The following is an 18,611-nucleotide window of genomic DNA, read 5'->3' as shown; positions in this document are numbered from 1 at the left end:
TTTGTCGGGGTGGGGCCATTCCGCTATCATCCTAGCATCCCAATTGGCATATTTTGGGACATCTCTGATTCCAAATGTCAAGACAGAGCAGGACGACGGTGCATCCTGCTCCCTAGAAAAAATGGAGTAGCTCCATTCTAGGAGATTTAAAACCTTGCTATTAATAGTTACTCATGTAAGAAGTCTTGTGTTCGGTAAAGAGATATTTTACCAAAATAAAGGATCAAGGAGGGGCCTGTTCCTAATTATTCTTATCATATGAGGATTATTCACATCAAAGAGGGACCTGGTCCTAATAACCATTTTTTTTTTGATAGTACTAGGAGGCCTAATTAAATCGAATTGGATATTTGGGACATTGTTGACAACCGTCTGGACACCCGACATCAATGTTCTTTTTTTTTCCCTTGGTTTTAGACATGGACTAGTATCATTTAAAATATTCAGATATAAGGAGTTAATATATATTAGAGACCTAATATTCCAATTTAAGGTCAGAACCTGTATGGCAAAACCTTGATGCTGTTTGATTATGTGTATTTTGGATTTTGATGCCATTTGACTGATAGAAGCCATTTCCCAATAAAATATTGGAAAGAGAGCTGATCATTGCCTTAGAAATGATCATGTCATCAAGAGAAAAACGATTTGTTTAGGATTGTTATTTTGTTTCATGATGTTGGCAGATTAAAAGCTCGAAATATTTTCTAAACAGACATGGTTCAACAGGATGAGGTGGTGAAGCAGTTGCCTATGCTTATGCAATTAAAATGTCGAAAGTATCTTATATAGTTGCAGATTTTTCCTATGCATTCATGTTTAAAATGTTGTGTCAGTGACAATCTAAATGACATGATCAATCTTCTAAATTTGGTAGTTCATAATCATTGTTTTTGTGAGCTCAGTTGGTGAGCAGCTTCTCCATTGTATTGTTGTTGAGGTAAAGCCTCTAGAAAAGGAACTTTGGCATTCTAATTCTTTTTCTTTATACTCCTGTAATTCCTTCTCATTCTACGTGCACTCCATAACAATTTCAGAAGTTGGTGGAGAAAGGTTTCCCTACATAAAAGAATTTGTGAAGAGAAAATCATATAAGATAATGAACTAGGATGTAAATTGTAATATGGTAATTAGAATCCATGCTCCATAACAATTTCTGAAGTTTGTTGAAAATGATGTCAGTAAATAAAAGAATTTGCAAAGAGAAAAACATATAAAATAGTAAACTCAGATATATGCACTCATATCTTTTACCAAGGTGTTGTTTGGTACTAAATGGTGAACATTTTATGGTCGCTACGGATACAGAAATTTGAGTGCCATATTTCTTGTCTGTTTTCATGGATTCCTTTTGTTGCTTTACTCTCTCTTGCAATTAATATTTAGATAAGCGTTTGCACAGATTGACAAAGTCTATAGATTTAGAGGTTTTTATGGTTATTAAACAGGGGATTATTTTATCTAAATCCCTTTGGAGAAGGGAATTGTTGCACTCTCATGGAGCTTGGAGCTCGACACTCACGAAACTGTATGCCGATTCTGATAACACATCAGAACTTAGTGAACTTTGATCACCAAAGATCATGGCATGTGCTTTTTCAGGTGATTCCCTAGTCTACAAGCAATAGACTGGTTTCCACCTCGAAGAATTCCCTAAAAGTTAATCATATCTTGTTCATTCAGTTTGTTGCTGAATTAGCATCCATTTTGTGCTTCCTCGAAATCGCCAATCAAAAGGTTTATCCCTATGAGCAAAGTTGCATTATGTGAGTGGGGAACAACATTCCCTCTATCTCCGAAGCATATGAATATTCTAAACTTAAATCTCAAGCTTTTTTTTTTTTTGCCAGAATCTTACTCCTCAAAGGTAATATTTGCTCCATGGGAACACCGAAAGATGATGTTTCTTGATTTGTTATTTACTGACATGATGTCACAATCCACGACCTTACTCAAAAAGACTAGCCGGAAGGAGCTTCTATTCGTGGTCAGATACATGAGCAATATAAACAATCAGGAGAAGGGCTATCCGTGCTTCAAGTACATTGAAAGACAGGGTAAGTATAACTGCTAGTTCTTCCTCAATGGGTAATGATGAGATGCAGAGACGTCTCATACAATTGGAGGAGAAGATTGCCTAACTCACCAACTTATATCAAAATCCATTGTTAGATATGAATCTTGCAAAATTAGACCTGATCCAGTCAGATCAAAATGGATCAATGGATCCAATTAGACTTGTCTAATGTTAGAATACAATATTTGGATCTGGCCCCATATATTAGATTCAAACGGGTCCGACATTAAAGAGACCCAAGCCAACCCTTGCTTGCCTAGAGAGTGGGCTCATTTGGGATTAAAATTTCAAGCCTAGTTAGGTCCTCACAGCTCCGGGTCAAGTTGAACCTAATCTGACCTGGATCTCTTGCAACCTGAGATCGGGCCTGGCGCAGCTAATCTTTTAGATTTTGGTTGTTCCAAATTCTTAACATGACTAGTTATTTTTCCACCTGCTGGGGTGATTCAGAACAAGAGTTTCAAAGTAGTTGATTGCTTGTTGCTGAAAAATGGCATGCATTTCAAGTGACAGGGGCCACATTACAAGAGGCCACTCCAAGGAGGAGATTATTTAGGTGGTAGTTCTCGCAAGGAATGTAGTTTATCATAGTGGTCATCACTTTCTCTCAAAGACTGCTTTGAAGTAAATAAGATTATTAAATGTTTAATTTTTAAGTTCTCTAGGCTATCATAGGTGAAACACATAATTTATTATTTAGTAACGTATCTACTAATCCATGGCCGGCAATAGTTCATATATAAATCCCTATAAAGAGCTAATATCACGTAAATGTTCTTTAACTGAAGACCCTTAATCCTCCGTGTGTTTTCCGATCTCCCAGTCCATCCCTAAGCTTGTCCTTGGATCCAAAGGGGCTGGGGAGGAAGAGGACGCTGGTGTGAGAAATTCATCCATGAAGATCGAGGTGGTGCTACAAAATTTTGCAGCAAAGGTGGCGACAGTGGAAGGAGATGAAGCTGGAAAAAAGAACATGAATGGAGGAGTTTCCATTCTGTTCTTTAATTTTGTTTCCCTATTGGCAATTCTATGACTACTTACAAGATGATGCAGGATGCCTGATATGCTATGAAAAACTGCAGATTAGAAAGGATTTGAATTGTCATCAATTAGGAAGTAGCTCAGTTTGACTCATAATTGCGTGTTCATCCCATTGGATGCAATCCAAGAAACTAGATTGGAGAATCGAATCAGCTACTAATATGTTTTTCAGCATCTGTTTGTTGTTTTCAGGGACTCCAGTTAAGGAAGTGTCTGCCAAAATTTGCTGATAAAGGCCTTTTTCCCTTCTAATGTTTGAACCAAAGGGCAGACAATATTAACATAAGGTCACTTCACTATATCAAATGAAGTTCATCAAGGAACAAGTTGATTTTGTCTTGGCCTTAGAGGGTGAATAGTGTTCTTATAGTGCTGTGAAAGCCTAGTTTGAGCCACCTACTAACACCACCCTCTCAGCTGGCTTCCATGCAAACCAAAAAAAGACAAACAAAAATAAGACAAAGCAAAATGTTTGCATCCGATCTGATAGCTCCAACATTTCTGCTTCTTCATATCCACTGAAGTAACTATCCATTAGTAGTTTACTTTACTCGAAAGTTAAATAGTTTAAATGCTTCTTGCTGCACTATAATGGCTTTTATTAATTAATGTCATTGTAAGCAACCTCCTATATATAGCAGAATGTAATATGTTATATGAAGAAAAAAAAATTAGTTTTTACATGGATTTTGAATAGTCATATTACAACTTACAAAAAAAAAAAAAGGAGAGCAAAGATCAGTCTTTTTGATGCAAAGAGGGTGCCTAAACTGTTAGGATGACAATTATTTAATCATGGGTTCTACTCAAGCAAGTTAGCATAATATCAGCATCCTTCAATAGTAGAATAGCTCCAAACCTATATTTTATTGTCATACCTAAACTTTTAGATGTATTTTTTTGAAATGGGATCATACCATGATCATTATTATTATTAATTGTTATAACCTAATAATACGCCACGTGGCCACGTCACTACTAATAAAATCAAAAGCTGCCCTGTGGTGTGCCATCTAGATTTAAAGTTCACAAAAATATAGTTTTATCGTATAAATAATATAATACCAATCCAAATATGGCTATTATTTAAATTATTTTTATGCCATTTATGTGTATATAAATGGTTATGGAAGTCTTGTAATTGGAGTCCACCAAATTCGACCAACCCAAAAAAAAAAGGTGGACCAAAAAGAACGAGTTTCAAATATGTGACCAGAAAACGGCCATTATTTTGAACCCGAGTCAAGCCGGGTGCGGACAAGAAAACACTAAAAAACAAGTAACTTGGTTGGTTCCACGTGCAACGTTCACATGGGTGAGTTGTTGGGAGTGGCACAAAAATAATTTTACCGTTGGGGACTTGTGGCACGTGCACCCAGCTAATCACGGCCGCTGGTTTCTATAATGATGCGTCGAGATACGTATTTGATGAATGATCTGCGGGAACTAGCGGCTCCTATTGGCTGCGTGCGCGGCACGTGGTGCACGCTGTGGAGGCAATGATTTCTCCCCGTGTGGGGTCGGCGCGCTGGTGAGTCGCACGAGCGAGCGGGCGGTATATTTTGATAGGCGTGAACGGGCGCATCTTAGGGATGGGACCCACAGATGTACGTGAACCATCTCATCTCGGACACTGCATGAGATTAAAAAGACCCACGGAAATCAATTTTTCATAATCACGAATTTTATCAATATTATGTATAATATATTTCTTAATTTCTATTTATAAATTTAACTATATCTATAAAAAAAAATTTGTACAACGATAGCTTATATGGTATGGATGCAGCCAGCAAAATCAAAAAACAAAATAGGCTCTGACACTGACTCGAAGTCCGCCCAAATGAAGCCTTCAGAGTAGTGAGCCGTAAAGAAAGCAACTCAATCTGCGATACTATTTGCCTCCTTATACAAAAGATTTTTCTATTAACCTGGTATCTCCTCTATGAACAATGGATTTTGGTTAAGTTAGCCAGAGATGCTAAGATGATCTTATCCTTGATTGATTACTTTAAACTGAAGTCCACTACAATCTACAAATAGTAAAAATAAAAAAAAAAATCACTCGCCATGAATTCTTAGTTTGAGAGTTTCAATTTAAGAATTTTAGATGTCAATTTGTTCTTCTTCTTAACTTTTTTTTTTATTATTTTTATATATTATTTTTTGTTAGCATGCATTCTAAATGCCCTATTGTCCAAGTTTTAACAGGAAAAATGTGAGCCCTTGGAATATTTTCACTCACCATGCGGACGCCATCTTTTCGTTCGCTCCACTCTTTCCACTGGATTATTATCCGACAATCATGCATATCTAATGCACTCCAGGCAAGGAAAAGAGAGTGAAGAAATGGGAAATCCACCTCTCACCATACCAAATTTCAGGTTGCATGAAGAAAGGAAAGCATGCAGAAGGAGGAAGAGGCTGAGAAATATAAACCTAGTGTCTCATTTTGAAAAGAGCACAATCTTACTTAGAAGTTGATGGACCACATCTCTACTTTCTTTGATGCCTTTTTTGCTCAAACCCTAGCTATATATTACTCCTTTCTATCGCATCGTGTAGTGAAAACCCTAGGCTCTTCCAGGAACAAGCCTGGTTAATTTGTTCGCGTCTCCTCTCCCCTCCCCTTCTTTTTCTCCAGCGAGATCGAAATGGCAGCGCCTTCGACCCTGGTTGAGGTCGCGAGGAGTGGCTAGAATGGCTTATTTTATGTAAAACATCATCCACTTCTTCCATTTATCTTCTTTAGAGCCTTTGTACTAGAAAGTTCATACATGAATAGGACTTCTTTTTCTTTTCTTTTTTGTCTTTTTAATTTGAACAAGCATGAATAGGAAATTTGAGGTATTGTAAGTTAGAGTTAGAACTTCTCTAGACTCCAACATTAATTAATTATCATGTGAGGTGCGAAGCCGATTAAAACAATGGTTATGCAATAACTGATTAGCTATTTGAATAATATATATCTATTTTGTTAGGACAATGCTTTCATTTTCCAACACCTTGCGATTTTTTTATCTTCAAACGTCTTAGGAATTGTGGTCTTTCTTGATATTTCCTTTTAATGAACCTGCAAGATAGAGATGAAGCATGATAACGCATTGACAGCATAACTAGAAGAGGACTTAAATTCCCTTATAGGGTTCTCATCATTCTATTCTGCCTAGCTAGACACCCCATTGTAAATTAGGGTTCCTACTTCATAAGAAGGCAATGTGGATTCTCCTTTAAAGCCATTTAATTAGTAAGAGGACATTTAAGGGAGTCTTAAGTGCACATATGATGTATGGTTTGTAGTCGAAAAATACTTCATGTTGGAAACAAACCATCCAAATGAATCTCTAGATCCAAAGATAATTAGCACCAACTTTTCTAAGAACAGGAAACATGATTGCAGTAATGTCCACCGCCAGCTCCAGCATTTTAAGATATATTTTGGTCTAGAACAGCCAAAAGACTAGTCTAACTTCCATGACTTAGTCCTCGTTAATAATTAATGGCACTGGATCCAATTGGACCAAGCTAGCATAAGATATGCACCTTCCATCATCTACAACTCATCCCACTGATAGGGAGAGTAGCATCATTGGTTGCCAGAAAAAAAACTTGTTCACTTCACCAAAATATCTTATCATAATTCAGCAAATGCTTTGGTTCAACCACCTTTTGGCTGTTGTCGTGAACCCACCCAGACCATAAAATTTAGTATATCTAAAAGCACTCTCATGCACTATTGGGTCCAGGACATCTCTTAGTTAATAACATTTGTACTTACAAGAATTACTGCCTATAATCCCAATATACTAGTCAATTCAGTAAGCTGAATATCATTAGTAACATCTCCTGTTGAATGTTTTGCATATTTAAATGTTTTATTACACTGGAATAATAATGTTAAGTGCATGCAATTTTACTAACCAACCTTACCCAAAAAAAGACTAGTTGGAAGGGGAATGTGGGACTAAACACGCCCGTATGAACGAGTCCTCATATACTCCCTTCATTTAAGCTGTAATGTCCTCATCGGGCTAAGAGTTTAAATCCATTCAAATCTAATCACAAGTACCACAATCGATCCATAGTTAACCTCAATGGATTCGTGTTGCAGTCTCTCTTAGCCCACATAGGTAATGGGTCGGGTCCGCTCTGATATTATTTGTAACAATCCATAACTTCACTAAAAAATACTAGCTAGAAGGTATTATTTGAGTTACTTGATTCTGTATAAATACTCAAAATTTATCCAACGAATAACTGATATGAGACTAAATACATGCCCACACGGGTCTTTACAAGAACATAAGCTTTATATTGAACTTTCAGTAAGTTCAATCGATTACAAGTTCTTGCATATTTTATTGGAATGGCATTAATAGTGGCACAGATTAGATCATCCATAAAAGTTTGTTTACATTTCTTTATCGGTAACATTCAAAATGAACTTTTTGTTACGACTTCAGTAACATAAGGTAAACAATTCTAGAAACTCTGTAAGTATACCTCTTTTCCTTCACTATCTATTAAAATATAGACTATAACAAAAGAATTATAATAACCCTAACACATTTTAAATTCTAACCTCAAGGTTCTAAACAAGCAACTTTCATTTCTGACAAACAATGAGCTAGGCAAACGTAGCTTCATCTTAGACCATAACATATTCTAATATTTGACTTAACAATATTTATATTAGTTATTACAGAGAATGCGTTTCTTGTTTGATGAATATATAATAACATTGATAGAGTAATCACCTAGCCTTTTTTTCCTAATTCCATTTTTTAATCTGCTTTCTTCCAGGATGTCTAAAACTTGAAACATATTTTAAAAAATATATCTAAAAAAGTTACTTTCTAGTACTAACATCCTGATTGCTTTGCATTTATCTATTGTATGGTGGTGTCTTAAGGACCCTGAGAATGTTCTCATTATTGAATGATTGGATGGAAGCATCTTCCCTAGGTTTAGGATTTCAATTGTCCATTCACCGTAGCTAGCTCAACAAGGAAAGGACATTGAGTGTGGAAGAAAGTAGTACTTTTTTTAAAAAAGCCTTCAATCACCACCACTATCAAGCGCTCTATTGAAACCTATATTTGGATACTCCAAGTGCAATTTAGAATGATTCAGTGAACAGTAACAAAGTTTAATTAAACCAATGCCTCCTATTGATTCACTAATTGCCAAGTGGATGAACAATGATGATTTGTTGTATTGTAAAAGAGAAAAACTGCTCTACCAAAGGAGAGAGAAAGAGAGAGAGAAACTGGGGGGGTAACTGAGATGATAGTCAAGCCCTAACATTTGAAAGGAAAATAAAAGAAAATTTATCATCGTCTTGAAATCACCACATGATGAGGGCTTCTTTGTGCATCATTCAAAAATACTAAGGGGCTAGATTTCAAACAAAGAAAGCGACTGCATCATGGGCAAAGCTTAATGGGGCCCTCGGACTCTAATTTTGGATCAATTGGAGTTTGATTGATGTCTAGTCTGAATGTCTATTTACACCAGGCAATGCCTGATAGCAACATCAATCCAAGACCAACAACTACTTCATTTCCTAATAGCTTTCTTAAAGCTAAAGGTGACAAACGGATGCCGGCATCCTCCATGAAACTTCCATCAAACCACTATATACTTTGGCCCCGGTCCTCTACATCTTGCGAACGAGTCAAAAGTGGAGAAGGTAACAACACGCTTGTGGCCTCGGGTCGCGTTTGCCGTCCATACCTCCAAGGTCATGACCATTTTCCAAGGATCCACAAGGCTAGCTCTAACTTCACCCATATTGTAGGATCCGTTGTTTGATATGCTAGGATTTTTTTATAGCTAGGTGAAAAGGTCAATATGCATTAATATACGCAACTAAAGAAATCAAGATGATCAATCTTTGAGATCTAAAACTCCACAATGACCACTATATTTTTAATATAACTTGTTTGTACCTACGTTTTTTAACACTCTCATGAGTACATATGGTTAATATCTTAGTCAAATAGAGAAGCTTTAAGGAATAGTTGAAGACTTTAAAGCAAGGGAACCCTAGGATGAGTAGCAAACCGAACTCATCTAAATCAAACTTATCCAAATCAAACTACCAAAGTACCCCTTCTTAATTTTCTTTTTCTTTACTTTTTTTTATTGATGGCTCTTTTTAGATTAATTATTTAGCAGACGTATAAGGAAAGCTAATATTATTTGTACACATAGGCTATGTGCATTGGAAATGGATAAGGGAGCAAAACTTGATAATAGAAGGGTGCTCAAGCTCACCGCCAAGAGCCGTAATTATACTTGCGTTCAAGGAAGGATAACTCCAGATGTTAGAGGGAACAATGTTCGTGGACGTATCGCGGAGGAGCTGACCGCGGTGAGGGTGACAGTTGATGGGTGCGTGGGGTTGATGTTCTAGGAGCGATAGTTAATTGGTGCGAAGAGTAGAGGATAAATTAGATTGGAGAGAGCAAGAAGAGACTAGCCAAAGGTGATGTTTGGGAATGGAGTCGAAGGATAAACTATTAGATGGATTAGATTTAGTGGACCAGTCCAAATCCTGGGGTACGTGATTTGGACTGGTCTAGTGGACCTGATCCATTTAATAATTTTTCGAGTCGAAAAACCGGTAGTGACACAAACAATTTTTGTTATTTCAATAGTTAGTACCCTATAAGCTACAAATTTAAATTTTGGCCTCTTTGTTGTACCCAACCCTAATTTTTGAGTTAAATTTTGAGGCTGCCAACAAGTAGAGTTGATCAAATCTTTCTCTCTCCCCCTCTCTCTAAAAGTTAAATGAATTTATTTTCTAAAAAAATGACAAAGTTTCTTGTATTGGTATAAAATACATGGATTCGATTTCTTTCCTACTTTATTAATTGATTAGGCTCCGCTTCAACTTTAGTTCTCAAAAACTTGGATGTTAAATTTTTTAGACATTGGCATACATGAATGATGAATTGATTGTCATATAATTTACAAATTAGACTGCAATATGGAATCTGCATATGATCATGAGAGTCATGGCTCGACCACCATTAATCTATAATTTTGACCAAGATTTGGTCTAAAATCATCCAATAGAACACTTCAAGTCACAAATAGAATGCTTTTAAGCATCTAAAGTTCTTTGGAATCAAGAAAAGGTTAGGACTAGGTACCAGTATTCGACATCAATTATAGCACATAAATTTAGATTGATTAGATTCAAAAGAACATAATTCAATCAAAAGATTTGAACTTCTTCAAATTAGCTAAGCATGTCAATTCTTGCACAATAATTAAACTACAAAAAAATTCTTTTGTTTTAGTCTATGACTCCTACTGTATACCAAAAAAAGCACAAATGGACTTTAGATTTTATATTTTATCTTTCATTTTAATAAAATTAATTTGTAACAAAATCATATCCAACCATGTAGTGAATCCTCTAGAGCTTTCTGTCTAAAATCTCGGCCCACTCATCTCACTAAATATGTTGCACAGGACCATCAACAAAATATACCGAAATATCATTATATCAACCTTCAAGTTTTAATTTCTTGATTTCATTCAAGCAATAGTTGTAACTTACTCCATCCAACCAAGGTATTCCTGAAGCATTTGATTGGCCTATGGCAAGGAAGACAAGGTGGTGGATTTACTCATAAATTTGGAATCCACTAAGAATTTTTATAAGCACGCATATACACATAGCATTTTTTTAAGATTATGTTATTTTATTATTATAGTTTTTTAATGTGGGTTTGGGTTGTATTGAGAGGGCCAATGCCCTTTTAACACAAACCCCAAGCAAAGTTTCAGAGCCGTCCGGGTTTCGCGGGCACCTCTGAGACCCCATTCCTGATGAAAGCGACGGCTAGCCTCACGTGCCTTTGACTTGGCCATCGCACGTGATCGTCGCGTGCCGTTCACCCCATATAATTTACCTCGAGCCTGACTCTGGCTCAACCGGGCTCAGGAGGAGGCCCCGTGTGAAAGTCTTCAAAACACCCTATGGCTACGGAAGAGAAGATTATTTAGTGCACTTCGGAACTTATTATCTTTTAATTTTTTTGGATATATTCGTATCCGACATGTATGATACATCCGCTTCAGCAAAAAAAAAAAATCTTCAAAACTAAATATAATCTCTCTCCTCCTTTCTTTTGATTTAGATATTGGCGAGCTATAGTTATCGCCTTCATATTTATAATTGTGCATTATTGTAGCATCATAATCACCATCCTTGTACCATAAAACACCAATCACTTTAGTTAAGAAAATGCGGTGTTTTACTCCACACGGCTGGATGGTTCGAGAATTTTAATCATAGGCTTTTCGTTTATTTACTCACCAACAATCCTTCTAGGTCATGTACGGTATGCATATTGCTAGCCCACAGTTGCCTTTGATGAGAGTAGGTCGACAATTTATTTTCAAGGTCTTATATTAATTTGCAGGAGGTTTTCTTCTCTGACTCTCTTGTAAGATTCCTCGTCTTGTTGATTTTTTATGACGATGCAATAGCAAATTTGAACAAGTGATTGGTTAGGTCGGACTGACTCATAGACCTTGAATGAAATTTTAATCCATGTCATAGTTGGTTAGCTTGTGGAGAAAGAATAGAACCTAAACGTTGAACATTAGGGTGATGAAAGTCTACCTTCGACTCCTGCAACGATAAACAATGAACTAAAATGGTTATGTGAGCTTTTGGTCAGACAAGCATCAAATAAACCCTACAACTCAATTTAGAGGGTGCAGGAATCCTCCTAGTCCATGGTTTACTAGTCTTTTGTCATCACTATTATATACTGAACAATGTATGTAAAACGAAACCATATGATGCATGCACAGTGAAGATATATATATATATAGTCAATATTGGCTGCAGCGCATATGCAAAGGTTATTTTCAGTGTAAGAATGGTTCGTCACAATTTAGACTCTTGAGATTAGTCCATAGCTCTTGATCACTTTGCAATGCCCCAAAGGACCACTGTGAAAGATAAGCACAAAGTTTAACATTCTTGTCTTTGATCCATGAGCTGTGGTTATAAAAGCACTACGGGTCCAAATCCAAAACTGATGTACAAGAAGAGCGATGTTTCTCCCAACCTCAAACATGCCAAATAAAGCTAAAACATCCCAATCACCTCAATCCATCTTTTTTTCCCTGTCAACACCCCAATCCAAACAACTACGGTGGACCAATAACCTTGTGCATTGTCTTCCGCGCCACCAACCTTTGCCCATAAAACCCAGCCCCGCGCGCGCGCACCCACCCTCTTTTTTTTTTGTTTTTGCCGAAAGAAAGAGGAAGGGGGGAGGAAGGGACAACCCACCCTCGCGTAGAAGCCCTCACTAGGTCCCATCCTGCCAGAAGAATGTTCGATATGGATAAAAATGACCGTATGTTGAGCATTCCTGCTGGTTTTACTCATATCCTTTCCACTGGTGGGCCCGACTCCATTACTCCTCTAGGCTCCGACATGAATACCACGTGTGAATGCGTCACACCTGACACCTCCGAGGCTACCAGCATAGCGATATGTTCTTACAGACCCCGTGTCCAAGCAGAGAGCATCTGGTTTCCACAATTTAATCGACGTCCGTGCGTTTCGAATTCGAAACCACTTGGTTGGAAGTAAGATCACGCTCCCACTAGGCTACCACCTCAGGTGCACCCAACCTCTTTATCACCAACTTGAAACTAATTAAGACTAGCCATTAACCCAAGTTGAATCAAGTGTGAACAGGATAAATGAGTAAGAACTAAGAAGTGGGTCCCGCCCACAGTAGCAACCTCCCTCCCACTTGCTCCTACTTAACCCTAAGTTCCAAACCTTAACCCCTCTCTAACCCTAGTTTTAAATAGAATAATCATTTTAGTAATCTCTCTCTCTCTCTTTCTAATATTTTATTTGTTTCATCAACTTCTAGGCAGCACCCACTATCGTCTCCATTTCTCCAAAGACTGAAGCTCGCTTAAGCCCTCCTTTCTCTGCACTCATCCCCCAAACTTTTTTCTATATTTCTGCCTTACCTGTAGAGTTCCACTCCTCATCCCTCTTTTTTTAGTTCTTTATTCCTCCCAAAAATATAAAAAAAATCCCTTTTTAAATTGATTTCCCACTCTTTTTGTCCTTTTTTTATTTCAAAAAAATCCAACTCAACTTTTTTTTTCTCCCTCTTACCAGAAATTACTCTATTTCTTTGGATGCTGGCATGGCGGGCCTAGATCTCGGCACAGCCTCCCGGTTCGTCCACCCACTCCTCCACCGCCGCCCCGACCTCCACCTCCAGCGCTCTGACGCTGATGACTCCGCAGGCGTCGGGGATGAGTCCTCCGCTGCCGCCGCCGCGGCCTCCGCAGGGCTGGAGTTGATGGATCCCCCCGGCGGGTCCTCGGCCGCGGGGCCGGGCGATGTCGTCGCCCGGCGCCCCCGCGGCCGACCCCCGGGGTCGAAGAACAAGCCAAAGCCCCCCGTTATCATCACCCGGGAGAGTGCCAACACCCTTCAGGCCCACATCCTCGAGGTTGGCAGCGGCTGCGACGTCTTCGACTGCGTCGCGACGTACGCGCGCCGCCGCCAGCGCGGCGTCTGCATCCTCAGCGGCAGCGGCTCCGTCACCAACGTCAGCCTCCGCCAGCCGGCTTCCACGGGCTCCGTCGTCACCCTCCATGGCCGCTTCGAGATCCTCTCCCTCTCCGGCTCCTTCCTCCCGCCCCCAGCCCCGCCGGGGGCCACCAGCCTCACCATCTTCCTAGCTGGCGGGCAGGGGCAGGTCGTAGGAGGGAGCGTAGTGGGCGCGCTCATCGCTGCCGGCCCGGTCATCGTGATCGCCGCGTCGTTCACCAACGTCGCGTACGAGCGGCTTCCTCTTGAAGATGAGGAGCCGCCACCGCTCCAGATGCAGCCACCTGTTTCGCAGGGCCCGGGAAGTGGCGGCGGAGGTGGTGGCGGCACTAACGGTGGCGGTGGTGGTGGAGGTGGGAATCCGTTCCCGGACCCTTCGAGCTTGCCGTTCTTTAATCTGCCGCTCAACATGCCACAGTTGCCAATGGACGGACACGCCGGGTGGCCTGGGAGTGCTGCAGGCCGGCCACCCTACTGATCACAGGTGAAACTTGGTCGTATTTAACCGTCGATCCATCGACTGAGATAATCATGAGAAGATGGCGGAGCAAATTCATGGCAGAGGCAAAGGTTAGACATTAATTTATGAGGATGTCGATGAACGATCTCTCTCTCTCTCTCTCTCTCTCTCTCTCTCTCTCGTTTTGATCTTTTGATCATTTGAGTTCTCTTGTTCATTTCCTTCTGATAATCTTCTTGTTTGCTGTCCAATATGGAAACCAAAGTCTTTTTGCATAAAACAATGGGTTGAGACTACTACATGCCCTAGCACTTGGATTTAACTCTATCTCTACTTGTAGTACTCTCTGACCTTCTACGTATAGATATCTTTCTGAAATTAGTGTGCAATTTTTTTTTGCTGATATTTTAGGCTTCTCTGTGAAAGAAAGAATAATATAACAAATTAAGCATATGATACACGAAGAAGCTGGTTTTTTTTTATTTATTTCTGAGAGTTGTTTTGGATATTATTACATGATTTTGTATCCAAATTCTTACGAGGATAAAAGCAACCTGCTAAATGACTGGTGCTTTCTTATATTATTTCTATTATCACATTCTATATTTATATTTTTTTGATAATCGGTGCGGCTTCTACTTTTGCGATGAAGAAAACAATATATATATATATATAGCAAAGATTAAGATATACGGAAGATTGGGGTTTATTATATATTAAGGATGGTTTAGAGATTAGTGAGAAGGGGGATGTGCGAGAGAGGAGGAGGACATGGGAAGTGAGTTATTAACTGAATGCACGTGTGCATATCTTCGTTATAAGTCCTTGCTTTTGGCCTCTCCAAGCCAACACCTTAAAAATTAATCTTCTCCCTCGATCTATATTTGCTCTTCTGAAATCTAAAATCTTTGGAACATGAAACACTTGGATTCTTTTGAGTTGAATTGAATGGCAATGATACCAAAAGAAGCAAATCTTGGCTCTTATATCAATGATAATGTTTTGTCCTTTTGACTCATATCGGTCATTCCAAAGCCAAGGTTTCCTCATGTCTCTTTGTTTCTTTTTCCTTTAGGAGATCAAAAAATCTTAGACAGCACTTTCACCACTTTTTGATAATTTTTGGGGTGCATTATTTATTTTTGCAAGTGATTTTGTTAATTTTGTTATCACTCAAACACTTAATATTGTTAGGACTGAAGGGTCAAGTATAATATATTGCACATAAACCTATTTGATATTCTCTTCCCTTAATGATATGCTGCTCCTTAGAGTTCCTGGTGGCTCCATTAATCCATCATGTGGCCACAGCTAAAAACACAGTGCAAGGTCGTGTAGGGAGTAGTGTTCTTGTTTTATGTCCTTCGTTCTTGTAAAATCTGGTTTGGCAGTGCATTTGTTTGGCGTTTGAGTTTGGTAAAATCATAAAATCTGGCTATATGAGGTAGAGGTAAAAGGTTACAAGGCTTTTTGGGTGCTTGGTCCTATTATCACCTTGATTGATCTTGAGAAAAAGCATTAAGATCTACCAATTCATGGTTTGCTAGAGAGTCCTGCTACAGTGCTTTTGTCGCATGGTCATGTTATCTTTTGGGTGCATCACTTAGTTCTTGATTTCTCTTAGTCCTCTAACCCCAAGTTTACACACACCACCTTCTTAGAACAATTTGCATTTCAATGATTGTCTGCTTGATATTATGCATAATTAACAACTCTTCATGACTGTTATTGACTCCATGTTGATCTGTACAACTTTTGATGAATACCTAAAATAAAAATAGCTGAAGGAGGGAAAATGCATGATTGCCATTCCTACTGGGCTAATCACATATCCCTTCGCATCGCAATCAAGATACACAAGGTAAGTAAATTTATATAGACACCAAATTAAGTCTGCACTTAAAAGCCTATATACAGAAATTCTTTAACATGAAGTGGTTCCTTTAATTTCTTTTTGAGAATATTTTTTTCTTTATTTCTATTTGTCTTTCCTGGCCAAAAACCAAAAGATTAGAATGTGGAACTCATGACATGCATTTAACCTTATGCTTGAACCATATGAGAATTCCTGAGATTGTTTTCTCCTGTGGATTGAAGTTGATATTAGAAGTGAGTTAAGCCTATGCTAATGTTTGTGCTTGTTCACTCTCTTCTTCCATCTATAGTATGGGCAAATGTTTTCGTTCTAACATGAGAAGTAGAGAAATATGAACACAAGAACAGACGACATCTTCAAATTTGCTTCATTCAGAGGAAGATAAAATTCTGATAGTCACTTTGCTAGATTATTTCTAATCAGGTTTCTTCTGCCAACCATTTAATAATTCTCATTCTAACTAAAGCGTCATGCTTACTTGGAGTAATACGTTTATGTATATTTAACATGCTCTCTTTGTTTTTACATTAGATACTAAAAGTTTATGAACGCATACACAGTAATATGCTTTGTCCCGTTACACAATTCATTTTGGCATTTCCCTTTGTTAGGCTTTTGGATCAGATTAGTTCTAAATTGCATCAGATAACTTGTGATCTAACAACATCACTGTTTCTTCTCTACCTTGAGTGCATGACAAAAATGAACCCCAACTAGGAAAAGGGTAGCCCACCCATGTTCATATGCCGCAATATTGTCCAGCTGGAAACGGTACATTTTTAATCAACTCTTGAGGATTACATGTACATGTACGCTCAAATCTTTTCGTTTGCTTCTTTTTTTGTAAGATTCTTTTCAAGTCTAGGAGAGTTTGGGAGGTTTCATTTTGTTTGCTGTAATTTTAGAATGCCTTAGTACTGGGGTAGTGATTAGCCTTCAGATTTCATGCTTGAGCCTCTTTCAAGACGATTTCTCTAATTATTTGTCAAGATTATTTGCAAACAAAGGAACAATTTGAATTGAAGAAACTTTGGGAAACTTCTTAAAGGTTTTGATCTCATGCCATTTGGCTAAATAAATTAATTTCTGTATTACCTTCGGATTCTTGACAAATGTTACATATATCAAAGTTCCTATACAATAATTTACAAAGACTACTGCGTCTTTCTTCTACTCTCCTTGATGTGGTTCCTCGTCATCTTAGTCTAGAGGCTTAGATATCAATATCTCCTGCTTTTTCCCATAAGTTTTAAAATCTGGTTTTGAAAACAAAGTGGCCTTCATTTTGACTTTGCATTTTTTTTGCCTCAGATATCCATCATATGACCTGATGATCCATATATAGATTCCTCACCATCTAGGCGTCCATCTACAAGCCTTTCATTACATAATTGCATGTAGATTGGGTAAGGGGTCTGGTCTAAGTCATTTTTGAAGTTGCAAGAGTAAGTCCATAGCCCATTGCATTCTTTTGTACCTCTAATGAACTTGGATAAAACTTGACAGCCATCCCTGCTTAATGAAGGAGAAAATGTATAAATTGTAAGGTTTTACTTCAACTTACAAACCAATCATAAAGTAAAGGTATATAGCTTTCTTGTTGGAGCGCTCTTCATGGGAACTTACCTTGGATTATTATTGGGAGATTTCAGCATTTTGCTAATTATGTATATTGAGTTATGAAATAGCAACAGTAGCTTCATTGTATTTTTTTGCTTCTTACAAGGTAGCAATATTCCTACTGCAGCTAACCCGAAAAAAGAAAAAGAAACAAAGCTTTAGAATGGAATCGTATAGACATGACTAAAGAGTTGAGTGCAATTTTCATCAAAAAAAAAAAAAGAGTTGAGTGCAATGGAAACAAAAGAAGATAAAAAGCTTGCTTTAAGCATATTTGGCGACAGGGTTGGTGGGATTTGTAGAGTATGGTTCACAACTTTTTAATACAACCAAGATCTTCTATGGTGCGGGCCATGTATCATAAAGTACTGTGCAATTTTGAATGGCCATCATCAGGAAATGAATAGCCATCAAACAACACATGCATGGTACATGCTTGTGGACTGCCTTGTTTCATGGCCATCCATCTTTTAATAGCGGCCACCCACGACTGCACAACACTCTATGGTGCCATGCGTGCACTGCAGAGGACCCGTGCTCCTTTAGTAATTTGTACTCATGTAGTACCACCCTCTATGGGTGGTTCTCTATGTTTGGAGAGCAATGTCATTTTCACACCACAAGAGGCATGCTTGTGAAGATGGGGGTTGCGTCTTTTGCACAAAAGAAGGATTAACCTTCCTTTGTGCAAATCTAGTGTTGGATCGCGCAATAGTCACTTTGAGATATGTACAGATGGATGAATGAAGAAGTTCAGAGTACTTTGAGATCTATGCAGGGCGCAATGTAATGGTCAATGTTGCAAAAAAAGGATCAATTATTCTTTCACATAAAAAATACAACCCGAATGAAAGAGTGTTTTTTTTTTCTAGTTATGTTGTCCTATGCTATCAATTAGCAAGTGAAACTAAAT

At 38.3% G+C, this 18,611-nt stretch overlaps 1 protein-coding gene across 1 annotated transcript; it reads left to right on the top strand.

The window, feature by feature from the left end:
• The first annotated feature begins 12,970 nt into the window (after nt 1-12,970).
• Nucleotides 12,971-17,785, top strand: LOC103714037 (AT-hook motif nuclear-localized protein 23). The gene is made up of 2 exons (XM_039115511.3): nt 12,971-13,149; nt 13,302-17,785. Exon 2 carries the CDS (start codon nt 13,330-13,332, stop codon nt 14,218-14,220), a length of 891 nt encoding a protein of 296 aa, XP_038971439.2. The 5' UTR covers nt 12,971-13,149; nt 13,302-13,329; the 3' UTR covers nt 14,221-17,785.
• Nucleotides 17,786-18,611: the final 826 nt, after the last annotated feature.

The sequence above is a fragment of the Phoenix dactylifera genome, chromosome 10 (assembly GCF_051530095.1).
Source record: "Phoenix dactylifera cultivar Ajwa chromosome 10, Ajwa_hap1_PhDact_Kaust_v1.1, whole genome shotgun sequence".
Lineage (NCBI taxonomy): Eukaryota > Viridiplantae > Streptophyta > Magnoliopsida > Arecales > Arecaceae > Phoenix > Phoenix dactylifera.
This window is presented reverse-complemented; position numbering and strand designations above follow the sequence as displayed.